The 15607-nt window shown below is 45.2% G+C and overlaps 1 protein-coding gene and 1 long non-coding RNA gene across 3 annotated transcripts in view; one reads left to right on the top strand and one right to left on the bottom strand.

Moving 5' to 3' along the window:
• LOC128577307 (uncharacterized) overlaps nt 1-15607 on the top strand; it is a 96575-nt gene that overhangs the window by 59395 nt on the left and 21573 nt on the right. Inside the window, exon 2 of the long non-coding RNA XR_008377555.1 lies at nt 10379-10540. This is a non-coding gene — a long non-coding RNA (uncharacterized LOC128577307). The remainder of the gene's footprint in view (nt 1-10378; nt 10541-15607) is intronic.
• Nucleotides 1-15607, bottom strand: part of ANOS1 (anosmin 1) — a 165023-nt gene that overhangs the window by 29315 nt on the left and 120101 nt on the right. For both annotated transcript variants that reach the window (XM_053579480.1, XM_053579481.1), the window contains exons 6-8: nt 15413-15542; nt 4423-4628; nt 2699-2843 (exon numbers count right to left, since the gene is read on the bottom strand). In XM_053579480.1, the coding sequence (XP_053435455.1) occupies nt 2699-2843; nt 4423-4628; nt 15413-15542 (481 nt within the window). The remainder of the gene's footprint in view (nt 1-2698; nt 2844-4422; nt 4629-15412; nt 15543-15607) is intronic.

The following is a 15607-nucleotide window of genomic DNA, read 5'->3' on the forward strand; positions in this document are numbered from 1 at the left end:
GTGGGCACAGGCAGACCTGGAGTCTCTGAGCTCAGTGAGATTTCACTTCATTGGTGGGTGTGAGACTTGGGAAGGGGGCGGGTCTGCCATGCAGAGGGAAGGACAATGCCACTTCATGACACGTGGGCAAGGGAAGATAAGCCTGGGGTCACGGACAGGTGTGGTTACATTCACGGGACTGCATGGCTTACGACGAAGGGATTTACACCCGACTTTGCAATGCAGCTTAAAGGAGAGAGGTTGTTGAAAATCGTACTTGAGAGAGTGGAGGCAGGACTGACTATAGAAGATCTCCCCTAGCTAACAAGGCCATGCGTGGATGCAGCAGGCAAGCTAGGGAGACCTGAGTTCCACAAAGTCCTGTCTGCCATCTGGCCCACACTGAGGCTCCAGGGAAGGTAATCTCAACCAAGGACATGTTGAAGTTGGGCTTTTCCTGTGCTTGCTCTTGGTTGTTGAAATAAACACATATTATCTTGTGGGAGTTTACTATCCCATAGCAATTTCTAATGGGGAAAGAATGCTGTCTTTTGGAAGAAGCAGGAAACTAAAGAAACACACGTATTTTACACAGTGGGTGAAAACCAACCACCAGAGGAAAAAGGTCCTGGAGGAAGCTTAAGTTGAAAGGATTTTGGTCTGAGAAGGAGGCTGAGGAGGAGAAAGGAGGAAAGGAGGAAGTCTGGGGAGAAGCGAAAAGAGAAGATAGTTTGTTCTCTTGACAATGAAACTCAAAACAGAGAGAAATCCATAATCAGGTGGGTAGTTTATAAAGAGCACTTGGCCTGCTCTTCAAAGGATAGTTATTAAAGAAAGAGCAGAAACACTAACAGCACTTAGGAGACGATTTTAATAGGGAAGAGGTGATAGTGGCCTGAACGACAGAGTTGGGCAGATCCCACAGAGAATCTAAAATTAGAGACTAAGGGACTTTCTGAAGAATTGGATTTCTGGAGAGAAGGAAAAGAGAGAAGAATGGAGAATGAATTCTGGAGTTTGGCTTGAGCAAAAGGGAGAATGTTGGAGCCATTTACTGAGACAGAAGAGGCTGGGAGAACAACAGGTGTGAGGGGACGTCCAGAGCTGTGTCTGGACGTGACACCTTTGAAACGCCTGCCAGCCACCCAAGTGGGGGTGCTGAGTAGAACCCTGGAGTGCAGGGAGTGGTCGGGTGGCAGTCGCTAGCACACAGATGGTCATTAAATGCCTGCAACCTGGTGACAGCTCATGGGAGAGACTGGCCTCCCAACTTTCCCTCCCCCGGGCCGACTTCTCTGCATATGCAAAGCCCTTTCAAGGGAGCACACGTACAGCTCTGCATGTGGCTGATACCTTGTGTTGTGAGCCCACAGCCCACATGCCCCAGGACCTCATGGGCAGCAACATGCCTCTCTATGTCAGCTCTTTCTGCCTCCACTGCTGTCTGGGATTCCATGTACAAACCGTGGATCTTTGCACCATTCCTGTACATATTTGTCTCCCAAATTCAAAGTTAGGCACTTGTAAGGCAAAGATAGAAATACACGTAGGGCTGGGAATAATGTGTATGTGTGTATAATTGTGTGTACACATGTATATGTCTGAGGTTGGACAGTTAAGTCCATGAAATCATCCCAGAGAAAAGGCTACGCAACTCATCTCGGAATATCGGTACAGTCACCAGATGGCAAGGGGAGCAGCTGGAAGGTGCCTGCAGAGATATTCAGCAATGAGGCATGGAGCACTTTTTCTAAGATGAGTTTGTCAACTTAACCGTCTGGCCTACGTGTACACATGTGTTCATGTGTACTTGTATGTGTGGGTACACACGTGCACACAATACTTATATTTCATAGAGACTTATAGGACATAGGCACCGTATTCTCAGCATGGAGAAGGGTGCTGCCGTCATTCACAGGCACACAACTTCATTGCGTTGAATAGACGGATGACTGTTTAAAAAATGAAGTTAATAAATACATAGAAATATTTCCAAGAGAATTTTCAGGTAAAGTTATATTGTACCCAGACTCCCATAAAAATAGCCCATTTTAAATCCACTTCATCTACAGAGATTCTTTTTCTCAAACAGGAACTGCTATTTCTAGACTTTTTTCAAAACATCACTTGAAACAAAGTTGCTCATTTGGATCCTACTTTTCTTCCAGGGGGTGGGAGATAATGAGGAGCGATCACTGCCTCTAACTCTGCAGAGAAGCACTGCCTTCCCTGAATTCAAACACAGTTTTAACACATTCCCCTTTCCCTCCTGAATGAGGCTGACTGCCCTGATCCGAGGCAGACACACTGACGGGCTCTGTAAGCCCAGGAATCAACGCTCCCGGAGCCCTGGAGATGGGCCTTTCTCCCTGATACTCTCTTTTGACCTGCCCCAGTTCCTCAAAACCATGCGGGTGCGGATGTGTATGTGAAAATAACATAAATATAAAAATAGCAGATCTGTTGGAATGAGATATGATAAGTTTTCTTGTTGAATTTCCATTACAAAGCCAGGATAGGCTACCTACAAAAAATAAAAATCACAGGAAAGAAGGCAAAAGGTCAAACTACCTTGTACATCATAGTTCTAATAGTATTGTTACATGCTTGTAGGAGTAAGAGATTAACCATGTAAATAATTCAGAATCAAAACCTCGCTCTCCCTGCACAGTGCCCAGTGAGCCCTACAGTCAGCCTGGGGAACAGGGATATCACTTACTGTTGCCCGCCGCACGTGTGGATGTGAAATGAAGGGACACCTTGGCACTCTTGAGGCGCATCTGGCCCCAGTACGCGATGGCCTGAAGCTCCACGATGTAGTCACAGTCAGGCTGAAGTTTCTCCAGGATCACAGAGTTCTGAAACTACAAAGGAAGAGAATACACCCAAATCCGTCACCAACCTTCCATACCTTTCTTCATCACTCACCTCATCTGTCCCTACACAGCGTGCCAACCTCCAGCTTATGTACATCTTTAATTTTCTAAGATCTGTCACTTTTCTACATCTTTAAGATCTGAGCAGCCAGCACTACTAGGGGCTAAAATAATCTTTGTGCAAAGGCCACATCAGTTTTCAAAATAATGCTCCTAATCCAATTCCTGGATCGTGGCAGAGAGCGTGGCAATGAACTGCACTGCCCACTGTGACATGCCACCTTGCAGAGCAAAGAGAGCTCTCCATAATAAATTAACAGACATTTATGATGCCGCATGGCTAGGAAAACTGTGAATCAGCACGGATTGCCTTTCTTTCATATCTAGTCTAAATCGGGTATGAGCATATTGCCACCAAAGCCATAGGAAAATCAGCCTGGCAAAGAGCCTCAATATTCCTGCCACCATGTCTTGAGTAGAGGTCCAGGCCAGAAAGCTGTCAGCATTTCATCATGTCCCTTTGAGCCCTGAGACTCCCCCGCCTCAGCTCTTTTAGCTCATGAGGTAAGCATGCACTCTTGTTATGACTTACAGCAAAATCCTTCAACATAAAAGATGGGACTGATAGAAGGGTTTTTAAAAATAAAATGAAAATAGTGCAATAGCTCCATAGCAGTGATGGACTTTTGGAAATGTTTTCTAACTCACTATGTAATATATAGAGAAAATGGCACCGATATTGGAATCCTTAAGGCAAAAGGAAAAAAAAAAAAAAAAAAAAAGCCTTGCCATCTTTTAAACATGTATCTGTTTATGGGATTATATTTTATAGATTAAGGTGAAATGTGTGTAAGTAAATTATGACAAAATAAAGGAATGTATACAAAAGAAAGCGAATAATAACTCCTCTTCATGCACCAAACATTTCAAATGATGCAGCATATTTGTCATCACGGAAATCTAATTGTAGAAAATGGTTCAAGGAAGATTTTATTTCTTGGCATCTGAAAAATAAACCACTCCAGATTCTTGTAATCACCATACTGTGAAACACGCTGTTTCCAAATTGTTTACTGCCTGCTGATTAGATTACACATGGAAACACCTTTCAACAGAAAAGCCATGAACATTGGCTCTTCCATTTACAAGGATCTTGCCAAATAAAACGAGAAGTAAATGCAAAGCACATTTTGCATTATACGGGGTGTCCATAAAGTTCGTGTGCAATTGACTATGTTAAACTACTATAAATTGCGCGTAAACTTTATACATATTATTTTCTAGGGCTCCACAGGTAGGATGGGAACAATTTAAAGTGTTCTTTTGATTTCTGGAGTTGTGGCTGCCATTTAGATAAAAGGAGGTTGAGAGATCACAACCAATTATTTTTGCCTCAAATGTAAAAGGCAAAACAGTTGGCTTGTTCCTGCCAACTTCTCGGTGAGAAGGAACAAGGTCCGTGCATGCGTGTGCGCACGCGCGTTCCTTCTGTCAACTCAGCAGAGCCTGGAGCTCGAAAGCCCTGCAGGAAGGGAGGGGCGGCCCCTGCCTTCCCTTGCCCACTTACCCCGTCCGCCGTCTTTCTCCTCTTCTTCTTGGTTGGAACCAGAGACTTACTGCTGACCGTCCAGCTCCAGAACACTTTGTAGTGATGAACAGGGATGTCCGGCTCCTCGGGGACATCCCAAACGATAGTAACTGTCACACTCCCGTCACTGTTGATGGTGGAGTTTGCGAGCCGCAGGTTAGTGGGCGCAGGTGGGGCAGATGGGTCTGAAACCCAGAAGACAGACAGACCATGTGACCTTACTACCGAGGACAAAACCACATCTCTGTGCATGGAAACACCACAGGCTCACTCAGCAAGACTTTGTTTCTATATGTGGAAATGTGGAAAAGAATTGCCAAGTAAGGTCCCTTGGTTATGCCTCAAATTAAAATGCAGTCTACAAGACAGTCGGATAAATTAGTTTGGTCCAAACTTGTAATCCAGAAGGATCCTCTCAGCATTTCCACACCAGGGCAACCCAGCCAGGCTTTTACTGTATTGAAATCGATTCATTTATGCAAAACAGATTAGAATTCAATGCAGGTGGATTGGCATTAAATCAACAAGCACAGTTGCCCTTGAAAACTCTGGAAAGGAGAAGCTACAAATGGACTTTCATGAGTAATTCTTTTCAGCTTAGCGCCCCGTCACTATCCATGCTTGTATCAGCTAAGAGCAACAAATAGAGATGGGGAAAGGAAAAAATCTGTACCATATTTTATCCACATTACAAATCGGATGACTTATGGGTAATACCGGTCTTTGTAATTTTAATGTTTCTGGTTTGTCTCATAAGCCAAAACCTTCTCAGCTGTCAAGAGAGGAATTAGATTTGTGGGGTGGTAGAATTACCACCCCACAAATCTCCATTTAAAACATACCCACGAAGACCAGTTGAGCAAAGCTAGGGGGTGTTCGTTCCCACCACAGCCTGAGCAGATGGAGATGTCGCTCGCCACTAATGACTTGCAGGTGGTTTCAATTTTGAGTTTCCTTCACAGGCAAATGCTGTCAAAAATTCCAGTTACAACACCATGTGCACTGGAGGTTACATCTTACCTGATACAAATGGAGACTGGAGGAAAAAAAAATTGTGCTTTTATTATCAGTGTGGTTTTGGAATGATGGAAACGTCGTGGTTTCCATCATGGTCATTCGTGGTTTTGGAATGATGGAAACATGCTCTTTTTTTTTTAATTTGGGTATTTTTTTCTATGATCTATAATGCCTGGGGTCTTAGGTTGGTTCCTTCATTTTCTAAAATACAAAGGCTTTGTGTAGCATTTTTAGGTGAGGGGCTGAGGGGAAGCACACTTCACAGTAGGTGACCCTGTCGCCTGGGTGGTTCTCCACAAGTCAACATCACAACTGTTTGGCACTGGCTGAGACTTACACGGGCGATGCTGGTTCTATGAATGCAGCTGGAGTCCAGAAATGTGTCCATATTATGTCAAATGCACAAATGATTCTGAAGGAGATGACTGTCAGGTCATAAGGTGACATATGAGAGGAAGTGGCAATACAACACCCCTGAGCTGAGTGTGAGGACACACCTGCCCCTCTCTGTGGGATGGGGACACAGACTTCCTTGCTATGGAGGCTCCGCAGCCCCATTGTGGAGTCCTACTCTGCCCACCAATATCAGTTACACAACATTATCAATACCACTGGTCATTTCATGCATCTCTTTAATACACAGAGCCTTCACATGCCTTCAGGACACCTGTCTGTAAGATTCTCCTTGGTCTTACCAGAGGCCACTTCCCAGCCCCACACCCTCCAGTTCCTATAAATCCCATCGTCTCAACTCAGGAGAGCGGCTGCGTCTGACCTAGGGCTTCTCCTCTCCTCCGGGACACTTACACTGCAGGGACCTCATCCCGTGTCACAGCTTTCAAAGTGTCTTTGCACCCTTGACTCTTAAACTGATGCCTTCACACAGCCCTCACCCCAGATTTCAGGTCCAACTCTGCAAGACTCTTCCAGCCAGCTCCACGTGTAGCCTCAGAGGCAACTCCAAATCTAAATGCCTCAAACCAAAGCCCTGACCCCTGTGCCCACCACATGCACAGCCCCCCACTCACAGGCCCCACGCACAGCCCCAGCTCGGCACATGGAAATTCCTCCTCCCAGGGGCTCCAGCCCCAAACTCAGAAGTCACATGTGTATTTCCCACTTGTGTCCTTTCAGCACACTGAGTTAGGACCACCTTCAAAATATATGTGGGATTTAACGGCATTTCCCCTCTTCTGAGAGTCTGAGCCAAGCCACCAGCACCTGCCCCTATCCCTGCTGAAGCTGCCAACAGTGTGCCCTGGTCTCACGCAGACTGCCCCGCTCCCCTCCAGACAGCAGCCGGTGACTCCTCCCTGCAGGAGCCAGACCACGTAGTCCTGCTCAGAAGCACTTCACTGAGGGGACGGGTGCAGCCTCTGCAGAGCCTGTGGTTCCTGCTGCACACTGACCTCCCAGCGCCCCAGGCCTGAGTCCTAGCCGCTCCTCAGCCCCAGGCACACCTGCTCCCAAGCTGATCCTTGCGGAGTGAGACCACGATGCTCCTGAGGGCTTTCCTCTGGCTTTGCTGGTGCAGCCCCTAGGGAGCCCCACTGTGGGCCCTGTTCCTACTGCAGGTCTCTCACTGTCCTGCTTCCAGAAGCCACAGGCTTGTCCCTCCACTAACTAAAAACCATTTCGCTGTGATTTTCTCCAACTCAGTTATCCTCCAAAGTCCCTGTCACCAACTCTGTTTGCTGTCTGCCTCCAGAGACAATCATGAAAGCTCCGCCCAGCCTGTTTGTTCAGAGATCGCAAGCCCCAGTCTCAAATAGCAGCTTGCACACAATCGGTGCCCAGTAAACATTTGCTGAATGAATGAATGACAGGCTCCTCCTAAGTGCTGGCTTTGATTTGTAAGCTGATATTTTGGTTTCAGGTTTAAACCCTTGTCAACTGGAATTGCTAACCTGATGAATTACAAAATCAAAGGAGTGCTGTTCCCATTTTGGAATAAGAATGAAAGTATCCTCCCTTCTTCTGGCGTCAGAGTCCATCCTTGACCTACAGAAGGAAGCTTACTGAGAGGAACTGTGTCGGCACAGGAGCCATGGCTTCGAGGAAAAGGAGAAGTTAAAATGCAACCCAGTGCCCAGATGCTGCGAACAAGTAGTCACATGAATTTTTCAGGTGTTCTAGGCTCAAAAGGAAAAGCTCAAAATCATCTGCTCTTTTAAAAAAAAAAAAATTCCAACATTTAAGAAGACCAACCAGTACAAGGCGTCTCAGGATTTTCCTTAATTTCATTCACGACACCATTATTTATCCCCCTGGAATATCTTCCTTACATCTTAGATGTGAGCATAGTATTCCAGAATATCATCTACTCATGAGACGTTATAAAACATGAAACAACATAAACTATGAAAACAACATTGAGGAAATAATGCTCTTGGAAATAGGAGTTAATAATATTTGCTTTATATTTTCTCAAACTAAGGCCCATTTTAGGTCTCTACAATAGCGAGATGGTGTACTTCCACTATTAAGACGAGATCTTCTCAGGCCTGGCACAGGGCACCCCACCCCACGATAATCCCAGCACTCTTGGAACCTGAGGCCAGGGGATTGCTTGAGGCCAGGGGTTCAAGATCAGCCTGAATAAGAGTGAGACTCCGTCTCTACGTAAAATAGAAAAACTAGCCAGGCATGGTGCCAGGTGTCTGTAGTCCCAGCTACTGGAGAGGCTGAGGCAGAAGGATGGCTTGAGCCCAAGAATCTGAGGTTGCTGTGAGTGATGCTGATACCACAGCACCCTAACCTGGGTGACAGAGTAAGACTCTGTCTAGAGAAAAAAAACCCAAGACACTCCTAACCTCTTTACCCCCCCCCCCAAAAAAATTCAATATTAAATTTAAAAACCCAAAGGAATTGTGGAGCACCTGTTTCTTGCCCCATTCTCCTCTGTAAACCAGCGTCATTCATCCTCTTGTCACCGTAGGCTCAGCTGAGAGAGATCAGTTTGCTTTCTCTAATCAGAAGCACTTCATGCAGTCCTAACACTTCTCCATGCCGAAGCCATCCTCTGCCTTAAGAAATGATTCCCTACGCCGTGAAATAAGGCATATGCACTCGGCTGAATTATACAACATTATTTTCTTTCAACTTACATGATGTTTTAATTGTATTAGAATTTTCAAATGTAGTTGGATGCCTGCATGTGAATTATATCTAACACACACACACACACACACACACACGCGCGCACACACACAGAGAAAGACATATATAGGCAGAAAGAGAAAGATAGGCAGTTATATATCATGATAAAGCCTTAAGAGATTCTACGAGTTATTTCACTTTTTTCTTCTTTTTTATTAGTGAGAATCTTAGGGGCCAGGGAGGTGAAGTAACATGCCCAGGGTCATTCATGTAATTGGCACTAGAAAACAGAGTGGGAACAAAAATGAGGAGAAAAAGTGGAGGCTCTAACAATGCACACAAGAAGTGCTAGGGTGTATGTATGTTGCAGTCTGTCATCATAAGGAGGCCAGCTGCCCTGTGGAAAGTAAAAACACAACGTCTTTGAATAAAGAAAGTACCTGTCGTAACGGTCCAGCAGTGATTTTCAACCGGTGTGCTGTGAAACTTTTTAAAGACCATTAATTATTTTCAAAAGAAGTTCAAACCACAATAAGTGTATTTTTTCCTCTTTTTTTTTTTTTTATCAACATGATTTAAGCATGCCATGAATGGAAGTTTAACTATAGGTTCAAGTGTGCCAGGAGATAAAAAGGTTGAGAAACAGTAGTCTAGAGCAAGTGTTGATACACTTTTTCTAAAAATGTCCAGGCAGTAAGGTTTCAGGTTTTGCGACCTGTGTGGTCTCTGTTACAACCACTGCACCCTGCCCTTGTAGCTGGAAAGCAACAGACAATCTGTAAACACTTGCATGTGGCTGTGTCCCAATAAAACTTTATTTGCAGTGGGCCAAAGATTCAACACCCCTGATTGGGAGAATTTCCAAAACTGTGAAACATTAGCTTTAGGGCACTTGACATGAGAACTGTTTGCTTTAGTTTTATAAACACACAGTTATATTGTGTTGACTAAGTGTTGGCATTACTGTTCTCAGGTTAAAGGTGAGGAAATGGATGACCAGAGAGTTGAATTCACTATTTTGAGAGCATAGGAGGAGAGGGCAGAAATCCAATCACAAGACCTTTCCTCACCCTGAGTCTTAAAGCAGAGCATCTCCCCCTAACCTCACTTTTCTCTGCTTTATTCAGCCACGTCCTCAGGATCTTCTCGATAACACAGCTGTGAGTGGGGGCACACTCTGGACATGACTGGAATAGGAAGGCTGCACTGGCTCCGTCCACTCACACACAACCTGTGGGGCTTCCATGGCAAAGCACGTGTAGTATTTAGGACGTAAATGCAACTGCAGCCTTAGAGAAAAACAGCCCCTTTGTTGATGGCTGTATGAGGAGCTTCCAGCAGAGCAAGAGGAACATGGGGCTTTCAGAAAGACAGATTTCAGGTCTCATCACTTAACCTCTGTGCTTGGTGCCATGGATGGCAAAGTAAGAGGCACAGAGGTCCTCTACAATGGAGTGACTTGGAGCCTACCCTGGATACGGTGACAAGTCAAATCACTTTTCACCCATGGAGAAATGCGGCCTTTTATCGCACTGACATGAAATCTCATGGGAAAGGGCCGCGTCAGCCTGTCCCGGGAGAAAGTGCAGCACTTGGTGTGAGGCTGGCTGCTGTAGGTTTCCAGACAACGCCATGTGTTAGAAACAGAAGCCCATCCCTGCATGTTAAAAGAACAAATAACTCGCATGCAAGGGCCATAAAGACAGCAACCATTATAAATAATCATACACACTCACACGTACACACAGAGGGACAAGGCATATTTCAAGAAAAGGAACCCTGACTTTATGTTGTTTTTTTTTTGTTTTCTTTTTTGCAGTTTCTGGGCAGGGCTGGGTTTGAACCCGCCACCTCCAGCACATGGGGCCGGTGCCCCACTCCTTTGAGGCATAGGCACCGCCCTTGACTTTACCCCTGATGAAAATAAAAACCTCCGTAGCTCCGACTTTCCATTGCAGTGTATCCCAGGACTACTTCTAAGGTAGGTAGGTAACTGCTATCAAGCGCTATTACATTGTAAGAGAAATGATGCAAGTACGTTATGAGCTCTCCAACTAAGTAGAAGGTTTGTTGTAATAGCATTTAAGCCTTATTTTGCTTTTTGGACTTAACAGAGGGGACAATGTTCCTTCTCCCTTAAAAAAGAATTCCCTCTGCAGGGCGTGGACGCACCAGAACTTTTTGCAAAGTGGCTGAAGCTACAAGTGCAGGCAAATTTCCAGGTATTGGACAGTTTTAGGACGTGCACACAACTAAGCCTTGCCCATTGGCAATGGCACAGCCCAAACGGCTGTGGACCAGAGGAGAAAGTCCCGGGTCCCCGGGGGCCACGGGGAACTTCATTACCACCAGGGATATCTGTTCTAGTCTTAGTGGCACTCTGTGACGTATGTGTGCAATGATACCCAGTGAGATGCTTGTGTGGTCTGCTTCCTTTGTAACGTACGCAACCCGCACAAAGGAATAAGGAGGAAAAGGTGGATGAAAAGCTTTACGTTTGAAGGGAAGTGAATACAGGTACTAAAATATTACATTTTAGGTCAAATTGGATTTTAAATTTTTTTCTTCATTACAATCCCATTAAAGTATGTTATTTTGCAATGTCAAAATGATGTTGACTAATTTCAGATGACAGATGTTTCCCAGGTTATGACAACACACAAAAGAATGGATTTGGATGGTGCCTTATATGATCCACAAAATCAGAGCTCTTCACTGTCAACCACCCACATTGAACCACAGATGTGGTTTCCATAGGCAGAAGCACACACTTCATTTCCCAAACTCAGCAAACTTCTAACTACTATCTTTTGATACTGATTAGCAATGCATTTCCAATACCAAGCATGCAATATATGTAATTTGTGCCCCTTTAGTAAGTCTGAGCAATGACATCCTTTGCACTGGGTATCATTGCACACATACGTCACAGAGTGCCAGTAAGACTAGAACAGATATCCCTGGTGGTAATAAAGTTCCCTGTGGCCCCCGGGAACCCGTGACTTTCTCCTCTGGTCCACAGCCGTTTGGGCTGTGCCATTGCCAATGGACAAGGTTTAGTTGTATGCATGTCCTGAAACTGTCCAATAGCTGGAAATTTGCCTGCACTTGTAGCTTCAGCCACTTTGCAAAAAGTTCTGGTGCGTCCACGCCCTGCAGAGGGAATTCTTTTTCAAGGGAGAAGGAACATTGTCCCCGCTGCTAAGTCCAGAAAGCAAAAAAAAAGGCTTAAATGCTATTACAATGAACCTTGTAGCTCCAGCAGCTTTGCAAAAAGTTCTGGTGTGTCCACGCGCTGCAGAGGGAATTCTTTTTTAAGGGAGAAGGAACATTGTCCCCGCTCCTCCAAGGTTTGCCTAAAGGAGGCTCTGCCACTAATAAGATGGGCCCGTCTTCCCCCACTTAGCTCCCCCTCCCCCATCTCTCCACTTCACCAAACGTAGAAAAGAGCCTCGCTGGGAAAACTGTGTTTAACAACTTGATTGACGTAGAATTTTCATACCATGAAATTCACTCCTCTTACCTGTACTCACCAGTGACTTTTGCTATTTACTGAGCTGTGTAACTGTCACCGTTATCTGTTTTTAGGAGTCTATCACCCCAGTAAGATCCTTTATGACTTATAGGGAAGATTTAAGTTTTTAGATGGGGCGGCACCTATGGCTGAAAGGAGTAGGGCGCTGGCCCCATATACCGGAGGTGACGGGTTCAGACCCGGCCCTGGCCAAAAACTGCAATCAATCAATCAATAAATAAATATTCAGTATATTTTTCAGCCTTAGCTTCTCTTTTCATTACTCTTCCTTCATACAGCAGAGATTTGTTGAGTGGCCACTGTGGGCTGGCACTGTTCTAGGCACTAAGGATAGTAAGTTACAAAAAGGAGAAACTATCTGCTCTCGTAGAAAATGCACACACCTCATCACCATCATCCTCACTGCCGTTATCACCACCCTCCTTGGATGCAAGGGGGGGAAAGCAAGCAAGGTTAATAAGTAGCTCCCTAGGATGGCAGGGTAGGTCCTGACGACTCGCAGTAAGAACGATAAAGCATGGGGCATAGATGGTGTGGGTAACTGTTTGCCCATCTGCTTGTTTACTATCTTAGGTAGGGGGCCAAGGAAGGTTTTGCTGAGAAAGACATGTTTGTGCAGAGTGGGTGAAGGAGGCAGCCTTGCCACAACAGGAAGGAGGAACATCCCAGTCTAGGAAGTGGTAAGTGAAGTGTCTAAGACGAGAGACAGTTCAGTGTTCAGGGAGTAGCCGGGCAGCCGGGGCTGGAGCAGGAAGGCAGAGCAGGCAGCAGCCCAGCCAGCCTGACAGGGAGCAGGAGGGAGGAGAAGGGAGGTCTCCAGGCCTTCAGTGCAGTGTGAAGAACAGGCTTGTACTCGGAGGGAGCTTTTGGGGTGCAGTGAGGAAAAAGCTGGAAGGCAGTGGCTTGGATCTTGGGAGGATGACTCTGACGGCCGTGTCGAGGGTACGCTGCAGGGGACGGCATGCAAGCAAGGATGCTGTCTTTCCTTGCAGATGCTCCTATTTCTAGAAAGGGTCTAATCATTTCTAAATCACTGACCGCCGTGCTTACTATAAGGCTTTGCTAAGGGGTAGACGCATGTACTCAGCTGAAGGAGGCTTATTCTTCTGACTGAGCTACAGTTGAGAATCACGAGTAATAAAAGAAGCTAAAGACGCAAAATTCACTCCATTTCTGCCTTTAAACTTTCTCAGGGGGGCAGGAAGGATGTTACTGGTGTGAGGGACTTGCTCTCAAACCTGGTGATGGCTGCACAACTCAGTAAATACTAAAAATGATTAGGCTGTACAGTGAAGATGAGAGATTATACGTTATCGAAATTCTATTTCAGTAAAGTTGTTAAACACACTGGGGAAAGATGTGGACACCTTGTTAGGGGTTGACTCCCCATTAGCCATATCCTGGAGCAGTCTCCACTGAGTAGCTGACCCACTCCCATCACGCTGTGCTGTCCCTTCACTATCAACATCGTACAACCTGCTACAAGTTCTGTGCAGATGTCTTTGCTGTGAGACTGCAGGAACCGATGCTTGGGAGCCCCTCAAAACGACGTGTCTGGAAGTAGGAATTTTGGGACTATTGATAAAAGCATGAGATAGAATAATATTTTAATGATGGCTGCAATGTTTCAAACAGTGGTGCATTTTTTATTCAATAAAAGTCCGTTTAAATTCAGGGGGTACATTTGTCATTCTAAATTGTGAAGTTGCTCAGACATGCTAGAAAGTGTCCACGCAGCACAGCCTTCCTGTTCTCAGCACCTTCATGACCCGCCCTGGGGACTGTCAAGGGACCTCCACACAGACCCTAAACATCTCAAGATAGCAGCGCTCTGGAAGGAATCAGGGGAGCCAAGCCACCTCCCCTACCTCTGCCAGGCAGGACAAGCTGCAGCCCTTACAGGTAATTAATTCAACATCCGTCTCTAGGGCCTGGGAATCACTTCTGTCTGCTGTCCAAATTGGCACTCCTGTTCAGAGAGCACTAGCTCGGGACCTGCAGGCATCCCAACAGAAGGATGGTAAGGTGTGTGACCACCTCATGCCTGCATCGCATTTGAACCATTCAACTCGAGGTGAAGAGTTCTCAAGGCCTTCCCTGATCTCCACCTCCAGCCCACTATTAATTATTGATTTCACTTGCCTCTCTTAAGTGTCAGACCAGCTGGACACAGACTCTTAAGACAAGGTTAGATGCCTTGATTTATAATTTCACTTCAAAGCTTCCTCCGTGAGGGTATTTGCCTCCCTAAAAAAAGAAAGAAAGCAACTTTTCCTTTTTTAAAGAAATGACTTTTTAAAAGAAAGTTTAAAATCTACAACATTCCGTATTAAAAAATCCAAATATGAAATTATTTTGCTTGCAAGTTTTCCACTTGACACGATTATACCGAGGAAGAGGTAGCAGTGAGTGATGGCTAGAAGATCCAAAACATGCACTGCAACCACGGGACAGAAATGGCGATCGGTAGCAGCCGATTTAAACCTTCTCATAGGAAGACACGTGACTGGTGTTATCACTCTTGTGATACTCATTGACATCACAATGCGTCTTCTTTAAAATAAATTTAGATGAGCTTCCAGGTAAGAAGACGAGTCCTGATTAGTAAGTGGGCAACGCGATTAATCTGTATTTATGTGATCAGATCTTGACAGTTAGCCAAGCAGATACATAATTAACTGGGAAGGTGCACAGCCATATGGACGCGATTGGAGAAATAATCCTAAAACATTATTAATATCTGCTCAGAGTATGTCCTTCAACTGTCACAGACTAAACTAACCACAAATATGGTATAGAATTCATCTGATTCCACAGAGTTTTTTACATAGCCGTGAAAAGGAACTGAAAAAAATGATGGCATTCAATTCTTATCAAATGACTCAGGAGGGGTTTAAATTCTGGATGTTATGAAACAAAGTCAGAGATAAATTTCAACTCACTTAAAAAATCATTTTAGGAAAGACTATGCCATGCAGAGTAGCTACAATTCAGTCTTTTCCTTTGAAAATTAATTGAATGGTGCGTGGTGCAGAGTTCCCTTAAAAACTCAAGGAAGATAATAAGGAACTCCCTAATTCAAAGTTAAAAAGAAAAAAAGCTTATATTGTCTTTAGTGACATGTTGAAGGTAAAAGCCCAGTGATGCCCATCACCATTGATTTACAAGGTCCTTTCAAACACTCCTGATCCCACTCTCTAGACAGAGAAGCCACCTGCCTGCTGGCCACTCATGTGAACATGGTCACAAGGAATCAGCATTCCATGTGTGCCTGGGAGCAAAGTACCTGTGTCCTGTGTCCAGGGAAGGAAGACTGACCTTTGGAAGAGCGGAAGTGTTTGCTGGGGGCCGTGAAGCCGCGGGTCCCGTGCACGTTCACAGCGGCCACTCGGAACTGGTACCACCTGCTGGGCCGTATGTCCGTCAGCTGAACCCGTTCATCTGTGGTCTGAGGGGAAAGTCACAGAGCTATTTTATTCTGACATGTTGCTTGGATCTGTTTTTAAAAATAGG

The sequence above is a fragment of the Nycticebus coucang genome, chromosome X (genome assembly GCF_027406575.1).
Source record: "Nycticebus coucang isolate mNycCou1 chromosome X, mNycCou1.pri, whole genome shotgun sequence".
NCBI lineage: Eukaryota > Metazoa > Chordata > Mammalia > Primates > Lorisidae > Nycticebus > Nycticebus coucang.